General features: G+C 39.6%; 1 protein-coding gene across 1 annotated transcript; it reads right to left on the bottom strand.

Annotated features, from left to right (window-relative positions):
* Positions 1-3581: 3581 nt before the first annotated feature.
* LOC119730294 (uncharacterized protein K02A2.6-like) lies at positions 3582-7604 on the bottom strand. The gene has a single exon (XM_038203115.1). It carries the CDS (start codon positions 7602-7604, stop codon positions 3582-3584), a length of 4023 nt encoding a protein of 1340 aa, XP_038059043.1.
* Positions 7605-20028: the final 12424 nt, after the last annotated feature.

The raw sequence follows: 20028 nt of genomic DNA, 5'->3' as shown, positions 1-20028 counted from the left end.
ACTACCCGCAGAACCATTGGTAACATCACTTGTAACACCTCTAATGTCATATATCTCATTTCTTGCAGGGTCTGTGGATTGCAGTATGTAGGTGAGACTAAGAATACGCTCAAGAAGCGTTTCTATGCCCACCGGTCAACGGTCAACACCAAGAAACTAGACACCCCTGTTGGTCATCACTTCAACCAGCCTAACCACTCCATTTCTGATATGATTTTGCAGGGCATTGAATCTCTTGGCCATCGCAAGGACTCAGTTCGCCTCAGCAGAGAGAAAGTGTGGATGAATCGTCTTCGAACTATTCAACCACATGGTCTCAACATCCAACTTGGAAATGACTAATCCTTTTCTTCCTCCATTGTCTTCTGTTATAGATAATCCATCTGGTCTTCCTTGTTTGTGTTTACCCATCTTCCCCCATCTTTCATCCCTTTCCACCTCAATACTGTCCCCCCCCCCCACATCATCCCTTCACTCTCACACTCTTTTGTCCGTTCCCACTCCCTGTGACCTTTGATCCTTCCCCTTTCTGGTCCCTCCCCTGTTTACACAAGACCCCTTGTGGTCTGCCATCTCCCTTTGTTTTTTTTTTGTTCTCTCATCCACCCTCCCCTGCATCTTTCCACACCTTCCACACCTAATCCTCCTTTTGTGTTTCTTCTTTCAGCCCTGCATGTTTGTGTGCACCCCCATGTTAATGTATGTACCTCTGTCATTTCTGTTTTAGCCTCTGAAGAAGAACTTGCTAAGTTCGCAACGTCAGGCCACTTTAATTTTAAGAAAATTAAGGCCGTGCAAATTAAGGCCGTGTAGTGGAAGCGTAAGCCGTCATTGAAACCTTTCAGGGTTCCAAACAATCCGGTCATTTTCTATAATTGTGTCTAGGATTGTTTTATTTTTTTCTTGAGAGAAGCCTCAAAATTCGTCATAAGTAATATTATTCAACATAACTGTTTCTTAATGCACAAAATATAACTAAAAACATTTGGGAAAATAGAAGGGCACCTTTCCGCACGAGTGAAAAAAATACCCGTGCGATTCGGGGTACTATCCAACAAATGCTGGGCAGATTCGAGGGCTGAATAAGGGCTAGCTGCGCTGACACAAGCTATGCCACGTGGTACCCGGACGGCCACGTTGACCGGGTACTGCCGGTATGCCAGGCGCCCAGTACCCGGTAAAAGTGGGCGTCCGTGCTTGTGTTGGCGCAGCTAGCCCGTGGTTTCTGCCCGCGATCGGCCTAACATTTGATGGATGATGGTTCCCCGACTCACCCAGCTTTTTTTCCCACTGTTTCGAAAAGGAGACCTGCTTATTTCCATTGACTTTGTGCGTGCTGGACGAAAACACTTTTAAAAGTTTTTATTTTGCACATAAAAGAAACCAAATATGCAGGATAGTATCACTTACGACGTTTTTAAAGGCTTCTCTCAAGAAGCGAGATCTCATGACAGAAAATGACCCGAATGTTTGGACCCTTCCCTTTACATATTCAATGGAACCGCTTAAGCTTCCGCCCACGGCCCTCGTTTGCATACACCATTCTCGGTTGAAAATGTCTATGGTCCGTAGGTTAAAAAAAAAAAAGCCCCGATCAAATCACATTTTTATAAGCATTCAGGCTCAAATATTTATTAAGATACAATGATAAAATGACTTGGAATAAAAGATAGTTATAAACAATGGAGTCATACTCACAAAAATCAGGTAGTATGTGGTATAAACCGCCTCAATGAAACTTGCCAAACTGATGAAAAACACCAGAAGTTTGCTTTTTTTGTGTAACTGAAAAATATAACAGGAACATTTCCATCAACCCTGAAACACTCCACATGCCGTAATAGTTATTTCATTTATTCGATGTAGATTTCTTTCAACTAATTGTAAAGAATATGAAAAAAAACAGCCACTGGAAACGCAACCAAGGTTTGAGCTACTTATACCAGAGTTGTTATGTCTCGAGTCAGTTACTCGAGTTGAGTCACTTTTTGTTCCTTACTGACTGAACCAAAGCTCAAGCTTTATGTTTTTGTTTCACCTCTGTATGTTTATGCAAGGTTTTTGCGGGCTAAACTATAGTTACTGTGTCCGTGTCAACCTCGCGAAGCAATGCATGTCTCCCCTAGGTCTAGACCTCTTTGAAAGAACGGTCTCTGGACACATTCCGTGCTTTTATGCAATTTTTAAACACCTCGTGTACAAAACCGTAAATTGGCTACCGCAGTAATACGGTTCAAAAAAGAGCAACGGTAAATGCGATTAACTTCATTTTTTTTCATACAAGGTTACTAACGCATATGTTATTCCTACAACTTAAAAAAAGTCAACACTTCAAAATAGCTCCTTTCCATCATTGCAGTTTTTTGGTACTCACAAAGTACATGTTACAGACTCCCACCTCATGGCTCTCAAACAAACAAAATACTATCCAGGAACCAGATGGGTAGGTGGGTTTGATTCTGCATTCAATAGGGACGGTTAAACAATAGAGGACAATAGGGTCCCCAATTCCCGAAGGTCCCCAATTTACGATCGTCTACAAAACCTATGGGAGGTCTTCCTAAAAAGTTAACTTTCAAACAAAAGAGGAACAATGGGGTCCCCGATTGTACGCAAATACACACTTATGTGGGTGGGTGGTGAAGTGTTCTTAATTATTATAAGAATCCAATAAACATGCTACGACGCATACAGTCCATCTTTACGAGTCCGTGCGTGTCCGCTTTTATTGCTGTCACTTTCACACTTTCTACATGTTGTGTCACGAGATGACTTTTGGCGGTTCATGTAATACAATATACACAATAGTAGTCTCAACTCAAGGCGCACCTAGTCTTTGCTCAAGATACTACATCTCCTCCCTTTCTTAGATCTTGAATCCAAATACATGAATGATATTAAATACAAGATTTTGGGAATACATCACAAAAACAGTAATGTGGGAATCTATACTTCAGTAAACTGTTTTCAATGCAATGAGTTTGAATTTGAAAATTTTCTGTTTCCATGTGGACTCTCTCTCTCTTTTTTTTTAACTCTTAACTCTTCAAACAATGTTTAAACTATGCCAACACTGAAGAATTGTGTCTTTTAACTTGGGTAAAATACATGTCTGTATCAAACTTTGTTACAGCTTCTTTTCCATTAAACAAACAAAACTAGTTTTTGCATTTATCCAAAAGATACGGTAATGAGAGAATAAACCATATCTATCAGTACAGAATATTAAGTATAGAAATGCACTGAAATTCTAAACTGCATTCATAATCAAAATAATACACATAAATCTCATGTGTGTGTGTTTACAGGATTTGTGTCTTCCAAAGGTATTGAGCACCATACATACAGTACTTAATTCTAATGCCAAAATTAAGCAAACATTCTCTTTCAGTGTAACACTAATAAGAATTGTGGAATAGCTGTTTCCATGAAAAAAAATGAGTTGTTGCTCAACCAATCAAAAGAAAATACTAATAAACAAATAAGAAGGCATGACTACTTTGTCTCAAATAGGAAAAATCACATATGAGCAAAACTGACTTTTTTCTCTATTTTTTTTTCTGTAGGCCTTACATCACAAACTAACGATACATTACAAAGTCATCAAACCGCTTGGGTAATTTTCTTTCCCTTACTGGTCTACTCTCAGTCTCAACCTGTGTATGTGTGTTTTCTGTCTTCCCCTCCAAGGATTGCTGACTGTCCCTACTTTCTGTGTCAGGTGTATCACTGTGATTGTTTAGTGGCTTGTTATATTTCTGAACATGTGTACTGTTTCTTTGGTACTGGGCACCGGTTGGAGATTCAACGACAACACTGTTCCCTTTTTTCGCAACTACTTTGTATGGCTCTGGGGAGAAGGGAGTACTCAGTTTGTCTTGTTTGGATTGTCTAACTAAGACTTCATATCCTTCCTCTAGATCTCTTTCTTTTGCACCTCTCTTCTTGTCAATGTATCTCCTATTCCTCTCCTTTCTCAAGGCATCTGTGTCTCTTATCTCTTCATCTTGTCTAGCCATCTCTTCAACTTCAGGAAGTCTTGTTCGTAGTTTGCGTTTGAACACCATCTCTGCTGGGGTAACACCTGTAGTGTTATGTGGTGTTGTTCTGTATGAAAACAAGTACTCTCTTACTTCCTTTTTCCAGTCTTTCTTCTCTGCATGTGCAATGCGTATTCTTTTCATCAGAGACCGATTTTGTCTCTCAACTTCCCCATTGGCTGCTGGATGCAACGGAGTGACTTTTCTGTGTTTGATCCCATTTTCTGAGAGGTATGCTTCAAACTTATCTGAGGTGAACTGGGGTCCATTATCGGACGTTAAAGTGAGTGGTAAACCGTGTTGAACAAACACATTCTCAAGTGACTCAATGACCCTATCACTTGTAGTGACCTTCATAAAATCAACTTCATAGTATCGACTGTAATAGTCAACTATCACTAGCACATACTCTTGTGATGGCAATGGACCTAGTAGATCAATGTTAATGTCTTGCCATGGACCAGTTGGCAATGGAGTCGGGTTCAGTGGCTCAGGGGCAGGCATTGCTCCAGTAATCTGGCAACCATGACATCTCCGCACAAAGTTCTCAACATCTCTCTCCATGCGCGGCCACCAAACCTTGGTTCGCAACCTCTGTTTAGTGCCGACCACTCCAAGATGTCCCTGGTGGGCTAACTGGACACACTGTAGTCTCAGACTCTTGGGAACTACAATTCTGGTTCCTCTCAAGACGAGAAAACCAATACATGAGAGCTCATTCTTCATAGGGAAAAAATCTTTGACATCAGTTCCCCATGAGTCCTCGTTGAGACATCTCCGAACTGCACTTAATTCGTCATCTGCTCTTGAAGCTTCTTCAACTTCTCTGGTTGTCAAAGCTTTCGGCGTTGCCTCGCTTGCTACCCAGCGTACATAGCGTTCTGTTTCATCCTGCAGTGTTTCTTGCTCCTTAGCAGGGGTCGTCTTTGTAAGCCTCGACAGAACATCTGCAATATTATCTCTTCCTGGTAGGTACTTAACTTTGAAGGAGTAAGACATCAACTTCATCACCCACCTCTCAATTCGGGCGTTTGGCCGGGATTTTGGCCCATATAGGACTTCAAGGGGTTTGTGATCTGTCATTAACACGAAATCTACCCCATACAGGTAAGTGTGGAATTTACTGCATGCCCACACCACAGCAAGAGCCTCTTTCTCGGTTGTTGAATATCTCTTTTCAACCTCAGTCAGTGTTCTACTGGCATAAGATATGACCCTCAATTGGCCATCGTACTCTTGCAGAAGCACGGCTCCAAGGCCGACATTGCTCGCATCTGTCACAAGTTGGGTACTGTCTGCATCGAGTCGAAAGTATCCCAGAGTATTTGTATGTGTCAAGGCTTCTTTCAATTTTTTGAAGCTGTCTTCTTGCTCTTTTCCCCAGTGGAACTTCACTGTCTTCCTTACCAACCTCCTTAATGGCTCTGCCACTGTAGCAAGGTTGGGGATGTAACGAGCTGAAAAGTTCACTAGCCCAAGGAAACTCCTCACTTCGGCAGAATTGGTTGGTCTCCTGGCATTGCGTAGTGCCTCTTCACGGTCGTCTGTCGGCTGAATGCCATTTCTAGACATAGTGTGGCCCATGAAAGTGATTTTGTGAACCCCAAACTCACATTTATCTTTGTTCAAGGTCAGGTTTCTCTCCTTCAATTTTCTCATGTCACAGTCTAGCCTCTGGTCATGCTCTTCCTGTGTCTTGCCATATACTACAATATCATCTGATATGTTAGCTACACCTTCACCCACACCGATCACCTGACTAATGACATTTTGATACATTTCTGGGGCTGCATTTATCCCAAACATAAGCCTCTTGTATCTATACAATCCCTTGTGGGTTACAAAGGTTGTTATGTCTCTTGATTGCTCATCTAGCTCAATTTGGTGGAAACCACACTTTAAGTCAAGTTTACTGAACACAACACTGCCATTCATTTTGTACAGTACTTCGTCAACCGTTGGAATCGGGTGTCTTTCCCGCTTAATGGCTTGATTAGCTTGCCTCATATCTACACATAGACGAATATCACCATTGGGTTTTGGGACAACAATAACTGGGCTTACCCAGGAACTGGGCTCGTTAACATGCTCAATTATGCCTAGAGCCTCTAACTCATCCAACTTATCATTCACCTTAGCCCTCAAGCTATACGGAATACGGTACATGTTCTGAGCTACTGGGGTAGCATCACAGTCTACATGCAGATGGAGCTGGTAATTTGTTAGTTTACCTATGCCCTCAAAACACTCTGGGTACTTGGTATGTACACTTTGCACACTACTTACTCCACCCACATCCGCATCTACACCAATTTTCAACACCCCAAGCTTCAAAGCTGTCTCTCTACCAAGTAAGGCAGGCCCTTTACCATTCAGTACATAGAATTCTGCCTCTGTGCTCTCTGCTGAATCTGAACCAGAAAGCAACACACTTGTGGTGAACTTGCCCCTCAGATCCAATGGATATTCTGAACCATAGGCATACAACCTTTTGGTCGTCTTTTCCGACTTACATCTAATTATGTTGGCTTTCAACATTTCCCATGTTTCGTGATCAACAATGTTAACAGTAGTTCCACTATCTACAATCATATCTAGTACTTGCTTATCAACTACAACCTTCACTTTTGTTTCATCTGTGGGTACATGAACAGTATTTACACTAAATGAATACAAATCATATTCACCATCATGCTCTTCATGTTCATAGTCTACATTACGTACAGTTCCCCTTTTGTTGTTCTGTCCTTGTGGGGCCATCTTAGTTTTGCAACAGGACGAGAAATGACCCATCATGCCACATTTGTTGCATTCCTTCCCTCTGGCAGGGCAGGACTTGTCCTTGGCATAGTGTCCGTCATGCCCGCAGCGGTAGCACTTTCCAGCTGATCCCCGCTGACTGACAGTAGCGCTAGCACCCGAGGATCCCCGTCCACGCGAGCCTGGATACCGTCCACGATTGGATGTGCTTGGACCACGACTGCCGCTCGCACTTGACCATGTCGACCGTCTTGGATATGAATTGCTGCCCCGTCCTCTTGACATGCTTGATGACGGTTTAACACTGGCAACAGTCTCTCTCCCACCGAATGATGATGTCCCCTCTGCCATATGTCTTGTCTGGGTCTCCGTCATCTCTATCGTCGCTGCAATGGTCTGCAGTTGTTGCAGAGTCAGGCCATGTCCTTTCTCTAGCAGCTTGGTACGGAGTTTGTTGGATTTACATTTCTCGATGACCTGATCTCTTATCTGTTCGTCCATATTAGTGAAATCACACGTGGCTGCTTGGTGACGTAGTCTAACTACAAACTCGGCCACAGTTTCATCGTTTGCTTGAGACAGACTGCGAAAGACATATCTTACATATGGTACATTTACTTTGGTTTCAAAGTAAGCAGTTAAAGTGTTCTTCACCTTAACGTAGGCGTCCGATCCTTCCTTCTCCGACAGTGAGTAGAAGATATCTTGCACCGCCACTCCGGCACAGTGCAACAACAGTGCCTTACGCTGTTCCACGTCGTCACGCCCTTGCCGGTTACGTACAGTTCGAAAGAGCGTAGCCATTTTTTCCACGCCTGTCTCTGTCCATGCTGACCCTGGGAGCCTCCACGCACATCGTGCGGATCGAAGTTTGGCACCGACGGCAAGTCATTCATGGTTGTTTTTGACATCATGCATATCACAAACGATCCTCGTCGCCAGATGAAGTGTTCTTAATTATTATAAGAATCCAATAAACATGCTACGACGCATACAGTCCATCTTTACGAGTCCGTGCGTGTGCGCTTTTATTGCTGTCACTTTCACACTTTCTACATGTTGTGTCACGTGATGACCTTTGGCGGTTCATGTAATACAATATACACAATAGTAGTCTCAACTCAAGGCGCACCTAGTCTTTGCTCAAGATACTACAGGTGGGTGGTTGGTTGGTCGGTTAACAAGATAACTCAAAATGATATGTATGGATTTTCATGATTTTTTTTAGGGGTTGTCCTTTGTTCGAGTACAAATCGATTTTATTTTGGAAGTGATCCGGATCTGGTTCCGATGTTTCATCAGGTTCGAATGTTATGAATGAACGGTAGTGCGTGCTTAACTGGGCGGAGCTTATATGCACGTATGCGATCGGTTCACAAAGGCCCATATGTAAGGTATGTGCGTAGGCGTTTGAATAGCGTGCGTGTTTAATTACCTGGGAGATCCACACATGGCGTGTTGAGGGCCTGTGACATTATATGCGATCTCATAGGAGACCTTACGGCGACCAAAAATATTTCATAAATTTAACAATCGCAGAGGACGCAAGAACATGACATTTTTCTGTCTCAAAGAAGCTCAAGCTACGCTCATACTGTGTTCTTCCCGCGCTTACGATGCGCTCAACTCGCTCTCTATGCGCCTCTGTCAAGCCCAATTACTCGATCTAGTCGCTGCCGCTGCGCTGTCACTGCGCCCACACTACGCTCTGCGCGCTCTCTATTCGACCAAAATACGCTCATGTAACGTCACTTGCGCTGTATAAATACCACGACAATACGGTCAATACACAGTCCAGTTTCAAAATTATTCATCAAGTTCATCGCAGTCGAGTTACTTTCTCCTGGAGACTACATCGACTGCCTTGCGCCTATAGGCTGCCCCGATGCCACTTCAATGTCGCACGATTCACGCTCGCACAGCGTCATTACGGCGTCCTGGCCAGGGCGCAGAGGTGTTGCGATTGTTTTGAGCATGTTGAGACCATAAAGACCCTCTGGCGCCCTTCTGGCGACCTATGTAGTTGTCGCTGCGATCTAGTAGTTGTTGTTGCGCCCCAGCTATTTTTCAAGGACGCGTTGAGAGCGCATATAAAGATCGCAGACAGTGTGACAGGGCCTTTAGGTCAGTTTAGTTTTGGAGAGCGTACGGTAAAGTAGTGTATTGCTCGCGCTGTGTGTTTTGTGTTATGTTGACGCGCGACATGTACAGACCGTGACTGTGCGAATATGCTATGTACACCATTTGCTACCCATCGCTTTTTTCTCGATTAATTCAGAGTATGAGTAATTCTGTTGGCATTTTATAGATGCAATAAAAAACGGAGGTCCAGTGGGTACGCCAGTATTTCTTGTGGGTGTACTGACAATTATGGCCGGGATGTTTAAACGTCTGGATAAAAACATCTAGACGCGAAGCCAATTCAGAAGTTTCACTTTTATCTCCCTTGATGCTATGTTTTTAAAGTGACTAGATTTTAATGAAGCTAAATATTTGAATCGACTCGACTCGACCATCTTGACGTATTATGGCTCGACTCGACTCGAGCCACTTCTTTAAAATGACTCAACTTGACTCGAGTCACATAAATCAGTGACTTGTGACAACCATGTACTTACGAACAAGAAGCCAAGTACACACATACTAACAGAAGATGTAAATCCTAGAACCAGGTTCACAATCTCAGAATTGGCCAATCCTGTCTGGTCAATCTTCAGCGCAAATGCCACGAATGTTAGCTGCCAAAAAGAGTGTAAAAATAAGCCGTTTCAGCAAATAAACGTCATTACGTAATTTCAGTAGCCAGAGTGAATAAATTGATGAAGGTGAGTTTCCTGATTTAGTTATATCTTTAAAAATAATTTTTCAAGCGCTAACCCATACTTACCTCTAGTTGAAGATCCAATAACAGCAAGCACTTTGCGAACAGTTGTCTGACTTTCTCATCTAGAAATAAATGACAGACGAACAATACATCTCTACTACTAATCTAATAAAAACTTGAATTCATTTGTTCTATATCAGGAAAACAATGCTCTAGTGACATCCGTCCAAATTAATTTAAAGAACTTAATCATCGGCCTAAAAAATGTATACACAACTCTAATTTATAGAAAAAGTAAATGGTATTACGATCAATGAAGGTTTATAAGCCATTAACGGTGGTCAAGTTGGAAATCCGTTCAGTATCTTTGACGGAGGGTATGCATACATTCCAGCACTTGCTCTTACATCGCACCAATAGCAAAGCTATGATAATTTTCGGTAAGAAACCCATCAATCAGAATCCATCTTATTCGGTAAATTTCTGACACCAATGCCAAATGCTTTGAGTAGAAGCAGTCTGCTGTAAAAGTTAAGTGTCGATCAAATGTAGCCGTGTCAAATAAAAACGAACTGTATCTGTTCAAGGTGTCCTGAAAATAATTGTGCATGTTAAACCCCGCCATTTTCGCCAATTTACAACCGGAATTTATTGCAAATGCTTACACGATCTTCAAAATTACAGATTTAGCTTGAGAATACCGTTTGTTTAATAAGGATTGCGTTTGTAAATCCAGAGATACGTTTGAATAACCGTAAAGCCAAAAAAAAAAAATTCTCTGCCACTTTTAGGAGCCAGTGCTTCAAAGATCAGACAATGCAAGTATGGCTCTTTTGATAAGATTATCCCTATGGGTGTAAGACAAGCATTCCATTCACACGACAATATAGGGTAATGTTCTTATGTTGAAACAATTTAATAGTACAGACAGGTTCACTTCTTTAAAACGTCAAAGAAAGAGTTCAATTAAATATAAATAAATATTGCACACTCTGCTTCAAATGTTAAAATCACTAACAGTAAAGTGATTTGGTTTTTCACTAGGACTATACTGATTTTAACTGCTTCACAGAAAGTGGCACAAAGGGGTTTCTAGGCCTTGCCGGTCTTCAAACATATCTTTGGATTTACGAAAGCAATTTTAATGAAACAAACGGTATTCTCAAGCTAAATCCGTAACCTTGAGGATGGTGTAAAATAGCGAAAAAGGAGGTGTTCACGTGCACCATTTGTTTTTCACGACGTCCTGTATATGTAAAATGTCTCATCTCAGGGTGAAAATTCCAAATTGCTGCAAAAAGGCGTTAGGAAAACTAACTACGTGAACAATCTTGAGGCATGTAAACCTACTATGGGACATGCACTGCATTCTTAAAACACATGCACATTAACTCCAATACCTCCACAGATGAATGGAGCGCAAGACTTTGACACTAAAGTTTAATACTCTGAATCAAGTATTGAGATCTACAGTATATAATCACGAAGATAATCACGATGGTCAACCCTCTTCATGAACGTAACCAGCTTTAAATAAAGTACCCAGCTTCAATTAATAGTGCTTTTGCAAAACACACGTATCTTTACGAATAATTTTGGACTGCTTTTGAGTAGAATGAATACTGCAAAGACTTGGGGGGCACTCCCGGGTGCACCAGCCAAATAAGATATCTGAACACACTCAATTTCCGTTTGGTCAACAGTGCTTTTCTAGGCTCCTTATCATATGTTAGACATGACGCTTAGTGTCTCAATACTACTAACATTGGTAATGTAATCAACATGCTACGCTGTTATTACTTAGCGAGGGGGTGTATTTAAAATCAATGAATTGTCTAAAAATGCCAAATTACTAGATACATAAACATGATACACGCCCAACTTTCCCAACAAATCACACCCATTTCTTTAAAAAAAAAAGCTATAAGTCCAAATTGCTTGACTATGCACATTTTAAAATCTCTTTTTCGGCCTCAAAACGTGGATTTTGTTAACACAGTAAGCACTCTTTTGGGCGCCACCCTTTGGCTGGACCTTATTGGAAAGAATCGATCAGATCACATTCAATAATAAAGGTAACCTGTCAGCGGGAAAAAAAAAACGCAGATAAAAGGTAAAACGCAAATTATGTGCCCGTTATCTTATTTCTACCTTGTTTCAGGGTAAATAAATGTCCTTCAAGAAGTCAGGTGACAGTTGTGATGTCATCACCACTATTGCGTAAGAATGCATTAAAAAACTAGAAGCATGGGCGTATTTTTTTGTTCTCTTTAATGTATTTCTACCAAAAAAGCCGCTCTTTAAATGATTTCTTTTAATAATTTTGGGAGGCGAAATGGTTACAATAATAAGAAATGGGTAATGCTTTTTAAATCCAACTGGATATTGAAATCATATGCACTTGCACCACACGCACTTAAATCTTAGAGTTACCTTGATTGTATGTCCGTGATCCCAATGGACATGTCATTACTCTTGCCTTCCAGTACTTTATGAACAAGTACGGAACCAACAAAACATTTGCAACACCAACGATTGCACCGATGATCAGAATTGTCTGCGAAAGAAAGGAAATCTGCGAACTGTGTGTTGTTGTTTCAGTGAGACGACACTTGAAAACGTCTCTACAGGGTCTAAAAGAAAGTAACCGAATTTTAAATATATTTCAAAGCAATTAGCCCGCTCCATATCATAACAAAATATGGCGGGTGTGTTTACAAACACGAATGCCCCGCAACCGTGACTGTTCCCATGACATAACACCACTCTTTTAACATCAACTTACATGTACCTGGGTCACATGGAACGTTCATTGAAATCATTTTTGTTTTTAAGGGTTTTATATGAATTAATTCGTATGATTTCAGAATAAATATAATGTTTGCTTTTCTGTTGGGAGGTCATTGTATGTGATTTGAAAGAGTCAGTGAATGTGAAGAGATCCTGTACAAACAGGGTGAACCAAATGTGAAGTTCCTATACTAAGTATTTTTCAAGTTATCGAACGATGAATACCTATTTAATACAATGAAACATGGACGTTTTCTCACCCATTGATGTTTTCACACGATTCAACCATATCAAGTAAGAATGAAAACGTCAGCAAATTATTCACGAATCATGGTGTAGAAATTTCACTTACGATCTTCAAGGTTTGATTTCTATTTCTCTTTGGTTCCTTATCCTCCGGCAGTATGTAATACACTATGCAGTAGGCCACCAGAACCACGCTACACAAACCATGTAGCAGAATGCTGTAAGACATCCTCCAAAACACACCGTGTGCAGAATACACCAAAAAGAAAACTGTACAAATATGGAACAAAATACATTACACAGCAATCGAAATCGAATACATGATGATGATAATGATGAAATTGCCTATAATTATCTACTTAGAAGATGACCAAAAGGAATGTTAAGGTAACTTGCAGTGATAGTCCGTGGGACGAGACCCCGAAAACGCTTTAAGTTTTCGAGATACGCGATCTCGACCGCCGAATTTTACAAAACTTTCCAGACATGTAGTTTATGATATACCATATCGAAAAAAAACTTTGTTCCCCGATCCACAGTTTGTTTGAGAAGGAGAAAATCCGGATTTAAAATCGCCGAAAATTCTGCATGAGAAAAACGTAAGAAATAGCGCCCTCTATTGACACAGTCAGAAACCTTTTCGCACGCAATGAGTGCTTGCCAGCTAATATAAGTGTTCCCTGCTATTTTAAAACGTTTATCGTTTATTTTCTTAAATTCAAATTTGTCCATCAACATCGATTTAGTGCACTTCCAATGTGTAATTTCGTCTGTCGTCAGACAATTTCAAATTCAGTTCAAGCAAATTCACCAAGAACACACGTTTTCGTCACTTTTTTTTTGAATGTTCAATTTCGTCTCGTCTACGCCAAACCTTGTCATTCAGTCTAATTGATTTACATGTATATAAGACGAATTCGATCACTGAATGCTGCCATTCGGCAACAGCTTAGACTAATTTGATGTGTAATGACGAATATTCTCGACCCTGTGACTAAAGAGGTTAACCAAACTTTGAAATTGAATGGTAAATGACTAATTAGTTTTGCTATAAATAAAAGCGTGTGAAGTTTACCTCGGGCGCAATTGAATGTAAGAGTTTGTGAATTTGAATGAAAAATGTTGTCAAATAGCCGTGAAAATCTATACTTTTTTCAACTTTCATAACACATGCATATTCTAGATTTGTGTTATTATTTCTCATCACGATGCCAAACCCTTTTGATTACAGTTTGTGCAACTTGAAATGATCAATGCACTCGAAGTTTTAAGATCGAATGTTATGTATATATTAGCCACATAAAAATTGATTGGTATAGTTCAACCGTATATCCAGATGAGAATATCATGGTAACATCTCTCAGTTCTGCCCTCCCCCCCCCCCCCTTCCCCTTTTGTTTTTGTTATTTGGGGGTGGATTTGTCGAAAATCCATCAATGATTTTTTTTAACAGACTTTCCCCCCTTTTTTTAACAGCAGGGACGCAGAATTTAAAATAAAAGCGTCTTATTACAAAACCACTCTCATTCTCACAGTTACATTACACGTACGTTCTCATACATCACATGTACTTAGGTTGATTTGTATTGTTGATTACACTTTTATAAAAAAAAAAAGACTCAGAAATGAAAAGACGGCACTAACTGCAAATCCTTTTTTTATATATATTCCAGGCACAATGTGGTTTAAGTAATCACCTAGAGAAATACAAATCGTGATTTATTTAATATAATCTAATTTTATTTCATTTATTTATGTTTTTGTGGGGGGCAATTAAAACATGCACGGTTTTCACCCATACAAGAAGAATGGTATTTAGATGACATAAGTTTGTTCAATCTTTACTGAGCATTTGACACGTTTATTTTCAACTGACAAAATGCATACATCACAGACCGATTACATAAATTTTTGTATTATGCCTAAGGACCCACTTTCTGTTTTCAAATGTTTTTAAGAGAAAATGAACTTATATTCCCTTATTTGGAAGTTTTGAGTGGCAGCTGAGTATCGTTTTTAGTTTTGAAACTTGCTTTAGGAATTGATTCATGTTTAGTTGTTGCTCCATCCATTCCGTTAAAACCACCAGTAAAGCCCAACGGCCCATCCGCTTCCTTTTTTTTCTTTTTATTTTGAGGCTGCATTAAATTATAACTTTTTTTAATCTCAGGCATACTTTAGGTCATGTAGGTGGTGTGAGATCCTATTCTAAGTGCAGTGTTGGCGGGTCGAGTTTCCGCCGCGCCGTTCGACTGCGAGAACAATAAAAAAATACTCGCGTGCATGCAGAACAGACCGCCCGAACTCGTACGGCCATTGCGTGAGAAAAGGTTTCTGATGATGTCAATAGAGGGCGCTTTTTCCTATTTTTTTTCTCATGTAGAATTTTTGACGTTTTATAATAGATTTTCTCATTTCCAAACAAAGTGTGCATCGGGGAACACAGTTGTTTTTTCATATGGTTCACCATATTTTACATGTCTGTAAAGTTTTATAAAATTCGGCGAACCAGACCTCGTGGCAAGCGAAAAAAAGGCCTCGTCTCACGAACTATGAGTACGCTATGCCGATTGTAAAGTTATCATTGAATGTTTTTGCTTGTAACTTATTGTATGGACAAGATCATACAATATTATTTCATGTGATGCTCGTTAATGTCCAGTTTTAGTTGATCACACATGTTCTTGTTTTCTCATTTTTTATCTTTGGATTGTTGTCCCTACTTGGTTTTTGTTTTCTTCGCTAACGCTTCAGGTGTATGGAGGTTTTTCCCACCCAAGCTGATTCGTTTTGTTTAACAACAATAATAATAATCATTGAATTAAACCATCTTTATCTTGTAAATTATTTATGTAGAAGATTACTTAAAAATTAGTCATAGTTGTATATCTAAGGAAATAATTGTGAGTCTAGATTCTGCAAGGGATTATGAGCATCAAATTATTAAATTATCAACATCAAAATAAGCAAATTATAAGCATTAAATCATTTTTTTAACGTTTATCCAAGAGTGTGTGTGTCCAATGCGGATGGGTAGTTTGATGATGCATCTGCTTCTGGTTATGTAGGGTGGCTTTGTGGGGTTGATGCCTTGGCTTGCTGGTTGGGGGTTCGCGTTGAGCTACAGACTGAACAGGATATGGGTCCCAAAAAAGTGACCCAATTTGAAAAATAGTTTACAAATATTTGGCCCTGTATTTTATTTATGTAGACCTTAGTCACTTTTAACTGTTAAAATTTTACGTAATTTGCAAACATATTCCCAAGTTATGTCTATTTCAATAAAATGATCTCAAAACTCGGTTGTCCACCACTGATCACTAACCGTTCTACGAACCGATGAAAGCCCATTGAGTACAATGAAACATAGACGTTTACCCCCTCGTTTAATCAACAAAAACATGCAAAGAAAAACATGCAAAAATCGCCATCAGTATTTCAGAAAAATATAGTTGCCTTGTTCCTCATTTTCAAAACATAAAATATGACATTAAAAATAATATCTTAGTCTCGATTTTATTTATTGAAATCTCATTCGTTGTTGAAAGGTTATGTGTAATCTGTTATACTCTTCTTGCTCAATAGTTTTTAATGGCATTCCCTGGACAGCTATTAAAAATTGGTTCTTGAGTAAAAGGTTTATAACTGCTATTTGCATGAATCAATTTCAGTATTTATTTATATTAATTGAGTGAAAAAAAGATGCCCTTTTCAGATATACTTCATTGAGGTTTCAAATTTAATTGTTTCTTAAGATAAAAATCATGAGTTTGGGTAACTCTCTTTTTCACTCACCCTGTAGCAAGTTTGTGTTCCTTACTTATTTAATGCATTTTCAGATGTTGCCCTGCCCGGCTTAACACGTTCTGGTTGATTTTGGGGACCAAAATTTTTGAGACCATGTAAAGTGCTCGATTTATTTACCATTGGGTTCTTAAGCAATGCTTCATTACATGTTACGTACATCAGCATACCGGTACATGTAGGGGAGGCTCAAAGTGTCATTATGTGACACGTTCAACCAATAAAACGGTAAAAGGCACCGGATTTCATAGGAGTCAGAACGTCATGAGACACCGACCCACGCAGCGGGCTCTCAACAAATAATATTGGGTTAATTGCATATGAATGATAAGGAATAAATGTGTGCTTGACCAGTTTTAAACACTCTGTTTATGACCGGTTAGAGTCTGGATGATGATAATTACCAGAGCAGAATTTGTTGGAAAAACAAAAGTCAAACAAGTCAAAACTTGTAAATTTCCAACAATTTCGTTTAACAAAATACCCCTTTAGCGTTATGGTTTACAACTCCTTTAATGGAAATTAGTGCGTCGAGCGTACAGCGTGACATGGCGCAAAACGCTGCTAGGCCAATGTAGTGTGAATTTAGAACGATGAAATCCGGCTCACTGGTAATAATGCGCATGTCTATGTGGGAAGATTGTGTGTGTTCAACCCGTAAAACGGTGCTGGCACCAAATTTCGTGTTACAGTGGGCAAGTGTTAAAGAGCAGCTAAGGTGCTAATTTCATGTAGCTGCTTAAACATAAAATTTGCTACAGCACAAAAAACTTTGCTCAATATATTAACCAGGTTACCTACCAAAACTCCTTGCGATACCAGTCACAAGCAATGAACATCGCATGGTATCCTGATCATTTAAGCAAGGTTTTTGTGTTTTAGCAAATGTTGTGCTTAAGTAGCTCTTTAATATAGGCCCAGAGCCTGCAGCTGGCTCTCGACCAATAAACATTGGTTAACTGTCTAAAGTATTTATGAATAATTGTTATTTATAATAAATCCCAAATCAATAACCTAATGCTACCTAGGTGGCAAATTTTGAGGCGACATTTAGAACCAATTGTTTTTTTAAAAGAAGAAACCTTAATTAGATAGTTTTGATATTGTGACAGCAAGATGTGACACCGCCAACAATGTTTTAGTGACTGGCATGCAAACAGTTTGGGGAAACAAATTGATATTTTTTAATCTATTGCAAATATTACTGACCTGATGTGATGACCAGAACGATCGCAAAGATGAAATTTGCAGAATCATTTGTTTCTTTTATAAACATCAAAATTGACAGAGCTTCTGCAACGCCATAAGCGAGGATGGACACGGTGATAAATATCCATTCCATAGGAGACAAATCAGTGAAAGATTGGAGGTTCAACTTCCAAATTGAAGGCTGATATTCTTTCTTCTGGAAATATACAAAGTATAATAAAGTGAATTTACTACGCAAATCAACGGAAACGCAAAGAATGCGGCATCGAAAACAGCGGCTACAGTTTTGGCTGTCCCTTGTGGATATTTTATTCTGAAAACAGAATGAAACAGAATTACCACTTTTCTCATATGCAAATATTTAACAACATTTATACTGTTAGGACTGTCAGATATCAATTCAAGTCATAATTTGATGTCGCTGAAGACAGGAGTAGCTTTGTATACTACCTTATGCAGTGCAGTACCTGAGTTATGACTTAAGTAATATATTAAAACGTGCATGCAAAGAACTTTTTGGTTCTACGTGTATGCGATAGATATTGTATGTTGAATGATCCACTGCTAGTCATTAAACACAGTTTTCTTAATCTACATACATTCGCTGTGTCGTCCTCTTCTTCGTAGGTATTTTCGTCACTTTTCAAGTCACCCGTGATTTTCTCAGTGGTTTCTGTGCGACAAGGTTTGAAGTAAATGTTAAAGGCACTTGACTTATCCGACAAACAATTGTTTTAATGCACTCGTTTCTAATCGTTTTTAAACGCTTGAATATCAGATATCATTAACATTAATACAGATTTCAGCAAATTCAGCGGGAACCGTAAAATGTCAGTGAAACGTCAAGCCCCTGCGAGCTCGCTAGTCGAAAAGGTAAACGTCTGCACTGGATGATTCTCATCAGAAAATAAAGCTTGTGACTGTTTTTTCTATACCCAGCACGTTATAGGACGCAGGGGTACCCCCCCCCCAAAAAAAAAATCATATATACACCTTAGGCTATTGTTACAATGCCCTCTAGACATTAAAAAAACATCCTGAGATTCTGGTAACACAATGACCAACACAAAAAGAGGAGGGTTCCCTCCGTCCCAAAACGTGCTACTAATTCCGGGTTTTTTTCGAAAGCTTTTGTACATTACTGATTATATAGTTTTATAAAATACTTCGAGGAACTGCTAAACCAAACGTATAATGAACATATCCCGACGAAAACTGATGTTTTTAGTAAATTCAAAGCAGTGCATGTACTAGATATGAATGAATGACGCAACTTAACTTTTTTTTAAATACAACGCCAATCTCCACATGCTCGGTGGTGGTTGTATAGGGGGCTAGGGGGGCTTAAGCCTCCCCTAAATTTTGTCTAGCCCCCCTCCCAAAAAAAATCCATTACAAAAAATTATTGGACTAGCAAAATCTAAGAATTTGACGTAAATGTGAACGGTCTCCCCTTAAGTAAGAAGGGTGCATTTGTAAACTTTTAGTTAACGTACTGTGCCTGATTGTAGGATTTTATAAGCGCTGCCCATTGACAATATGGCTGGAGCACCCCCCCCCCCCAGGCTTAAGTGTCCGAAAAAAATAACCAGTCTACATTTTAGCACGCCTGCCTGAAAAAAAATCTGGATCCACCTTGCTAGCCCCCAAAATATTGGCTCTAGAACCGCGCCTGCACAGTCATGAGACGAGCCTTGCAAAACTAGGATGAAACAGAATGCTACAATAATGTATTACAGTGCTTTCAAAATGGAGTCTTTCGCTCGCCATACGTGTGAAATTAAAGCTTACATTAGAGCCCGATGATGTTGGGAAGTGCAAATACAAAATCGGTCTGGATAATCTGTGTGACAACAATTTTTTTTTAAATGCATATATCTACTCACTAGTTTTAAAATTCAACGAGTTACAACATGAGCGTCAATTGACGCTACAAACCGCTCGTGTACTTGAACCAAATATGTTGATGTATATGGCGGCTAAAGTAAGCATACGCAATACAATGATAGATAGCCCAAAGGGTGTCACAACTGTCACATGACAAGCACAGTAGTTAACTATTAACATCATATAACTCTGTACAATCTGTAAAAATAAATTAGATGTGTATGGCAGCTACCGTAAGTTACGCAATACAATGACAGCCCAAAGGTTATCAAGATTGACATTTAACAAGCACTGTAGTTAATTATTAATGTAATATAGCTCTACAATGTGGGCACTCTGTGCTGCCAACCTTTTGATCTCCTTGATTCAATGCGGTTCTATTCTGAACACTCACATCGGTAATCACTGGTTCAGACATTGAGGACAGCGAATCCCATAAAACAAAATAAATCAAATAAAACAAAATGA

Source organism: Patiria miniata, unplaced genomic scaffold (genome assembly GCF_015706575.1).
Source record: "Patiria miniata isolate m_02_andy unplaced genomic scaffold, ASM1570657v1 HiC_scaffold_1, whole genome shotgun sequence".
Lineage (NCBI taxonomy): Eukaryota > Metazoa > Echinodermata > Asteroidea > Valvatida > Asterinidae > Patiria > Patiria miniata.
Note: the sequence above shows the minus strand (reverse complement) of the source record. Positions and strands in the feature narration are given on the sequence as shown.

Coding starts and splice junctions, on each gene's coding strand:
- LOC119730294 (XM_038203115.1), bottom strand. CDS start 7,604: ATGGCTACGCTCTTTCGAACTGTACGTAACCGGCAAGGGCGTGACGAC.